This window comes from Calliphora vicina, chromosome 2 (genome assembly GCF_958450345.1).
Source record: "Calliphora vicina chromosome 2, idCalVici1.1, whole genome shotgun sequence".
NCBI lineage: Eukaryota > Metazoa > Arthropoda > Insecta > Diptera > Calliphoridae > Calliphora > Calliphora vicina.
In genome coordinates this window covers 66,763,207-66,770,997 of record NC_088781.1, presented here as the reverse complement: position 1 = coordinate 66,770,997, position 7,791 = coordinate 66,763,207, and the positions used below count along the sequence as shown (strand labels likewise).

Genomic DNA, 7,791 nt, shown 5'->3' with positions numbered 1-7,791 from the left:
CCACTACTCTCCAAAACATTCAAAGCACATATCAACGTCGAATCTTGCCATTCCGTGAAATCCATCAAATACATCTTCAAACATCCGCAAGTTAGTGCGGAGAATTCCAACGATGAATTCACTCAATTTAAAATGGGCCGCTATGTTAGCAGTATCGAAACAATTTGGCGCATTTTTTCATTTGCCATTCATTAAATACATGCAACTGTTGTTCATTTAGCTGAACATCTGGAAATTGGTCAAACGGAGGAGAATATACTAATAATACAACGAATTATTATGTGTCGGAATTCTAAATTTGCCCGAACGCTGTTATACTCTGTAATGCCAATATATTATACATGGAATCAATCGCCAAAGAAATTTCAACGGCGAAAACAATGGCGCATACAAAGTCTTTGGGGGCATTAGACAAAACATTGCAAGATTACGAAGCAATCCTAGTCGGTTTGTTGGTGTGGTGATTCTGTTGGCAGGTGATTTTCGGCAAACATTGCCAGTGATTCCATGGTCAACGCCAGCCGATGAAGTCGTCCGTTTTGTGAAAATACGCCAAGAAACTCAAATTGACTGTGAATATGCGTGCCGAGCTGCAGAACGATAATCTGGAGATGTATTTTCCAAACAATTACTGTACATTGGCAACGGAAAAATCCCGGTTGCATTCAATTTCCCGTTGCTTTCTGACAGTTTAATCAAGATCCCAACTTATCCGAAAAGTGTTTCCAAACATTGCACAAAATTACAATTGGTTGAGCGAACGTTGATGCTAAAACATTGATGTCGACGAATTGAAATTGCTATCGAATTGATAACGTACAAAACGGTGGATTCCGTCTTCATAAACCAACCAAGTCTTTGTAATGGCACCCGACTTGCGAAAAAAACCTGATGAATAACGTCCATCGAAGTAACAATACTTAAAGGAAATTACAAAGGAGAAGACGTTTCGATTTTAAACGCTTGCAGTTTCCGGCACGGCTTGCATTTGCAATGACAATTAACAAATCTCTAAGGCAGTCAATGCGTGTTTTTGGTATTAACCTTGAAAATCCATGCCTGTTCCCGTGTCGGAACAACATCAGCATTATTTATATACGCGCCAGACAACAAATCTAAAAATTTCGTGTATCATATCACAGCAAAGCAATCGAAAAAAGTAATTCATTATTTTAATTGGTTATGTAAATCTAAACTGTTCTAAGTATATGTTAATAATATCGGACTAACAGTTCTTGAGTAATTATAAATTATGTGGATAAACGTCTAAATTCACAATTTTACAAAAAAAACTTCTCCATAGAATTTTAAATTTGGACCATATTTGTACTATATACTGGAACCACAATACACCAAAATTGTATTCATAACATCATTTTATTACATTATTGCATTGCAGTAAATATGCAGTTCACAACGTACCTTTTAATAACTCTACCTCGAAGTTGTTCTATCATGAGTAAATATCAAATAAACTCCTTTATTTTTTAATCAACACAAATTTGTACGTACGTAAATAATAAATTTCAACACACAAAATATTTTCAAATTTATCAACAATGAATTACGAAATTAAAAATAATATTAACAAAAGCCCACGAATCCTTGTCATAAAACTATTACAAGTAATCCTCTATGTAATTTTAAAAGTGCGCGACATCATCTTATTGGCAATGAAATATTCATTTTTAGACTATTTCAATCAATACATAACAACAAGGACAACTTCTTATACAGAAAACTATGTGGTACGTATGTATGTAATTTATATTCTTAAAATACAACCCAAATTTGCATATAATCTCATAAAGTTCAAAAGAGTAATGCAACAAAAAACAAAATACATATATCGCCACTGAACCTACAAAATGAGCTAGATATTTGTTTGAAAATTCAAGTAATATGTATATATGTAGAAGGATGATCAACACAATTTTGAGAGCTTTTGGCGCAGTGACGATATGTCAATCATTCGTATCGTCGATGCGCCAACAAAGAGTCCTGTGTGTTTTTCAACAACTTTTCATGAGAGACTGAGACACGTTAATCGCCTGGCGAATAACTTCAAAATTGTTTTAAACTATTGTACATTAAAATTAAGAATAAATTATTTAGTTGCAGCAATTTTGCATTTCCAAACTTCAGAGCAGTTGTACCAACAGTTTACATTAACATATTATCATAATGTGTTACAGAACGTGTTTCTACAATACATAGAACAATTCAAAGGTGGCCAATCAAAGTTCGCATTTCAATTTTTTGGAGCACTCTAGTTCTGATATACATACTAGAGTGCTCCAGGATTGTATGGACGAAAAAAACTTTCTACGTACAGGCCGCCCCCCCTCTAGAATTGTTCTATGTATTGTAGAAACACGTTGTGTAAAATATTAGGATGATAGGATAACGTTAACTGGTGGCGCAACGACGCTGAAGTTTTGAGGTGCATTTACAAGGGGAAAATATGCAATTTTTTCAGTTTTTGTAAAAATGTTGCCATTAAATAATGACTTTTACAATTTAATTTAAAAGAATCGAAATGTGTACGTAATTGTCGTTATAATAAGATATAAAAGTGCTATTAAGGGTTAATTTCCATTTTTGTACTGTTATTGTGAATACTAGACTTCATTTTATATTTTTCTTAAGTTTCATGAAAATCGGCCCAAAAATATATAACATTTCGCTATTTTTCCATGAGAAATTCCAAATATTGAAAAAATTTACCTTTGACCTTCACGATTTAAGGGTTAAAGTTTTCCGATTTTAGTAAAACTTTCAGACTATATTTAAAATTACCTGGACTATATTATTCTGAATAGCTTTTACTTAAAAATCATTACAGTAAGGAAATTTTGGTCATTCCCCAAAATATGGCCAAAAAATTAGTTTTTCTCGAAAATCGCAAAATTTATATCGCAGGTACGGAAAAACTATAGGAGGTATTGACATACTTTTTTCACATTTTTATTCCCTATTATGTTGTACACATTTCGATTCTTTTAAATTAAATTGTAAAAGTCATTATTTAATGGCAAAATTTTTACAAAAACTGAAAAAATTGCATATTTTCCCCTTGTAAATGCACCTCAAAACTTCAGCGTCGTTGCGCCACCAGTTAACGTTATCCTATCATCCTAATATTTTACACAATGTGTTTCTACAATACATAGAACAATTCTAGAGGGGGGGACGGTCAAAATTCGCAATTTAATTTTTTTGGAGCACTCTAATACATACATAGGTTATGGAGGATTTCATATCAAGTGAACCAACTTTTGAAGTCGATTTCTGATGAAATTTGCACCAACTTATTACCTATTGTTCTTAGCAAAATGTGTCCCAAATAGTTAATGAAGGCATGTCTTCAAGGTGTCGGTAAAACATTTTAAAAAATAAAAAAAAAAAAAATATTTTCCAATATCTAAAACTCAAAAGAAAGCTTTGAGTTTTTGGTCTCTTAAGCTACGTTTCCGCATACACCGTAATCGGCGGTTCGTTTCAGAACTTTTTTTCGGTGCAAATGTATGGAATTTCGTTTTCGGTGCCGATTACGGTGTATGCGGAAACGTAGCTTCAGTGGGATGAGAGTAGGATATCTATCAAAATAAATGTTTTGTAACTCAAAACATATAGTACAATTTTTTAATTTTTTTGCAAAATCGAAAACATTTTTTTTTTTCAAAATGGACCCTTCTTTTGTTTTTTTTTTTTGCTCATATGAAAGCTTAGGTCTATTCCTTTAGGAGCTTTTGATTTTGGAAAAAAATTTAATTTTTTTTTTAATTTTTTTTTCATATTTTCCTAAGAACAATAGGTAATAAGTTACTTGGATAAGGCCAAAATGTCAAATTTTGACCCCCTCTACCGATTCTTGACCGATAATGTTAAAAATTGTGTCTGAAATATTATCCAATAAGATCAATTTCTTGGTGCAAATTTCAAACCCGAACGGAAGATATCGATTTTCAAAAATTGGTTCACTTGACATAAAATTCCCCTTCCCATATATACAAAATTCACACCAAAAAAAATTCCAAATACACAGCAGTTTCCTAAGTACCTTATAAAAGATATAAAATTCCAAATTAAGAATTTGTACAATATGTTAATTAAAAACAAATTATCAGTAGCTGTATGTATCGATTAGTTAGTCAAAACTGCTATCAAGTTAAAAATCTACACATTTAAGCTTATTTGTAACCAATCACATATTGTCACCTAAAATGCAAAAGGGCCTATCAACACTTTTTTAAATTGTCCACGAGATACAAAAAACATAATAAAATTTAAAGTGTTGTGGTTACAAATATGATTTTCTTCTTCGATAAAGTCGTTATTTTTAAAAATAGAAAGCTAAAAATTTGTGAAGTTAGTCTTGATGCGCTGTGCCAATATCCATTAAAAACTAAATTTGTAATTTTTCGGTTGTTACGCCCTTTTGCATTTCAGGTGAAGATATTTAGTAGGGTATTCGAATTATTCGATTTTCCTCTTGTTCGAATAAAACGAATAATTCGAATAAAAGATTTTAACTTGTTCGAAAAACTCGATCACACGTTCAAAATTAATCGAATTATTCGAATAATATAAATTTTTTTAAAAACTTAAATGAAGTTTTTATGTTGGTTTTTTTTAATATTTTATTGTTAAAGAAAAACAAAAAATAACGTTAAAGTTAAAAATTCAAGTATTGATAATGTTAAAAAACATTCGAAAACAAAGTCCATCATTAAATTTTCAACAGAAACATTCTGATCAGATTAACTCCCGAACAATCTACAAAACAATTGATGTAATCATTTTCTATTTCATTGTAGTCATTAAAAATGCCATCCACAATATCCCTTTCGACGACCGTTTCAAAATCACATTCTCCATCACATTCAACTCCACTTTAATATAAGTTAAAATTTTGATTATTAATTGCGATTCTTCTAATATTTCGCCAGCTAAATATTAAATATTTTATTCCGTACCTTTTATTTTCATTGGTTCAATTCCTAAGTTAAAAATTTGGAAAGTTTTGTTTTTAGTATTGTAACTTCTTGCAGTAATATTTATATATTTATAGAAGGAGCTATCGGAACACTCATCTACAGTGATCGAAAGTCCCTTTGTCTTTAGTTATTTGTCGAATTTCAGAAACAATAAAATTTTTGTGAGACATTATTACTTATTTAAATTTGAAATTATGAACAATTTTAAGCAATTTAATAAATTTAAATATATATTAACATTTATTCGTTTTATTCGATTATTCTACATAAAATTATTCGAATTATTCGTTATTCTAAAATGGCCATTTTTAAATTGTTCGAATAATTATTCGTAAGAAATTATTTGATTAATCGATCGATCATTAGTCGAATGAATACTAGAGTGACAATCAGTTGTATGGAAAAAAATTTTTGTTAAAATTTTGAAGAGTGCCGGGTGGAATATTGTGACACTAGGCCTAAATGTTAAGTGCTGAAAATTTGAGCCAAATCGGGCAACGATTTCTGGACGCGCATCGAGGTCAAAGTTCAGATATATGCAAAATTTTACTGTTAATATGGAATAAATAGGTGAAACTCGTTAACTTTCTGCATTTTTTTCTAGAAATATGTAGATTTATTTATATTAATGAATATTACATTAAAAAATAAGTTTTGGAAATTAACCCTGTATCGCCTTTGGTTCAAAATGACCAAAAAACTGTATTATCGCCAAAATTAGAGAAAAATGCAAATTTTTCAGTTTTTGAAAAAATTTTGCTACTAAATAAATACTTTTGCAATTGAATGCAAAAGAATCGAAATATGTACGTAATTATCGTTGTAATGAGATATAAATGACAAAATTTGATTAAAAAATGTTAAAGTTATTACAAATTCGCCAGACCATTAACGTGTTTCAGTCCACTTGAACAAAAAATTTAGAAAAAAAATTAAGAAATTTCGAGAAAAATTAAAATAAAAGCTCATTTCTACTTAATATATGTCCATATGTACTTGTATATGAGTTTTTGTCTTCGTAGGATACCGTTAACCTATTCGCAGGTATGGCCAAAAAAAAAAAATTTTTTTAACGGCTGCTTCAAAACTCCATTTTCAAATTTTTAAAAATTTTGTTAAACAAATTTCAGATTTTTTCGATCATCACATTGGGGTTTATTGAGATCAAAATAGGGAATAAAAATATGAAAAAATTATGTCAATACCTCTTACAGTTTTTCCGTACCTGCGATTTAAATTTTGCGTTTTTCAAGAAAAAATAATTTTTTGTCCATATTTAGGCGAATGAGTCCAATTTCCTTACTGTTATAAATTTTAAGTAAAACTTATTCATAGTATTATAACCCTGGTAATTTTAAATATGGTCTGAAAGTTTTACTAAAATCGGAAAACGTTAACCTTTAAATCGTGAAGGTCAAAGGTCAAATTTTTCAATATTTGGAATTTCTAATGAAAAGATAGCGAAATGTTATATATTTTTGGGCCGATTTTCATGAAACTTGAGGAAAATATATATTGGGGTCTAGCATTTACAACAACAGTGCAAAAATTAATTTTAACCTTTAAGAGGACTTGGGGTCAAAATGGTTGTGTTTTGCGTGATTTTAAAAGTTGAGGGTAATTTGGACCCCAAGTGCTGCTAAGGGTTAATTTCCATTTTTGTGCCTTTATTTTAAATTCTTGACTTTATGTTATATTTTCCTTAAGTTACATTAAAATCGGCCCAAAAATATATAACATTTCGCTATCTTTTCATTAGAAATTCCAAATATTGAAAAATTTGACCTTTGACCTTCACGATTTAAAGGTTAACGTTTTCCGATTTTAGTAAAACTTTCAGACCATATTTAAAATTACCAGGGTTATAATACTATGAATAAGTTTTACTTAAAATTTATAACAGTAAGGAAATTGGACTCATTCGCCTAAATATGGACAAAAAATTATTTTTTCTTGAAAAACGCAAAATTTAAATCGCAGGTACGGAAAAACTGTAAGAGGTATTGACATAATTTTTTCATATTTTTATTCCCTATTTTGATCTCAATAAACCCCAATGTGATGATCGAAAAAATCTGAAATTTGTTTAACAAAATTTTTAAAAATTTGAAAATGGAGTTTTGAAGCAGCCGTTAAAAAAATTTTTTTTTTTTGGCCATACCTGCGAATAGGTTAACGGTATCCTACGAAGACAAAAACTCATATACAAGTACATATGGACATATATTAAGTAGAAATGAGCTTTTATTTTAATTTTTCTCGAAATTTCTTAATTTTTTTTCTAAATTTTTTGTTCAAGTGGACTGAAACACGTTAATGGTCTGGCGAATTTGTAATAACTTTAACATTTTTTAATCAAATTTTGTCATTTATATCTCCTTACAACGATAATTACGTACATATTTCGATTCTTTTGCATTCAATTTGCAAAAGTATTTATTTAGTAGCAAAATTTTTTCAAAAACTGAAAAATTTGCATTTTTCTCTAATTTTGGCGATAATACAGTTTTTGGGTCATTTTGAACCAAAGGAGATACAGGGTTAATTTCCAAAACTTATTTTTTAATGTAATATTCATTAATATAAATAAATCTACATATTTCTAGAAAAAAATGCAGAAAGTTAACGAGTTTCACCTATTTATTCCATATTAACAGTAAAATTTTGCATATATCTGAACTTTGACCTCGATGCGCGTCCAGAAATCGTTGCCCGATTTGGCTCAAATTTTCAGCACTTAACATTTAGGCCTAGTGTCACAATATTCCACCCGGCACTCTTTGAAATCTAA

The 7,791-nt window shown here is 29.9% G+C and overlaps 1 protein-coding gene across 2 annotated transcripts in view; it reads left to right on the top strand.

Annotated features, from left to right (window-relative positions):
- Positions 1 to 1,647: 1,647 nt before the first annotated feature.
- The window catches only part of capu (cappuccino), a 253,224-nt gene continuing 247,080 nt past the window's right edge, over positions 1,648 to 7,791 (top strand). Inside the window, exon 1 of one of the 2 annotated variants that reach the window (XM_065501681.1) lies at positions 1,648 to 1,748. In XM_065501681.1, coding sequence (XP_065357753.1) covers positions 1,674 to 1,748 — 75 coding nt within the window. In that variant the 5' untranslated portion in view covers positions 1,648 to 1,673. The remainder of the gene's footprint in view (positions 1,749 to 7,791) is intronic. The other variant, XM_065501682.1, reaches the window with a different exon arrangement.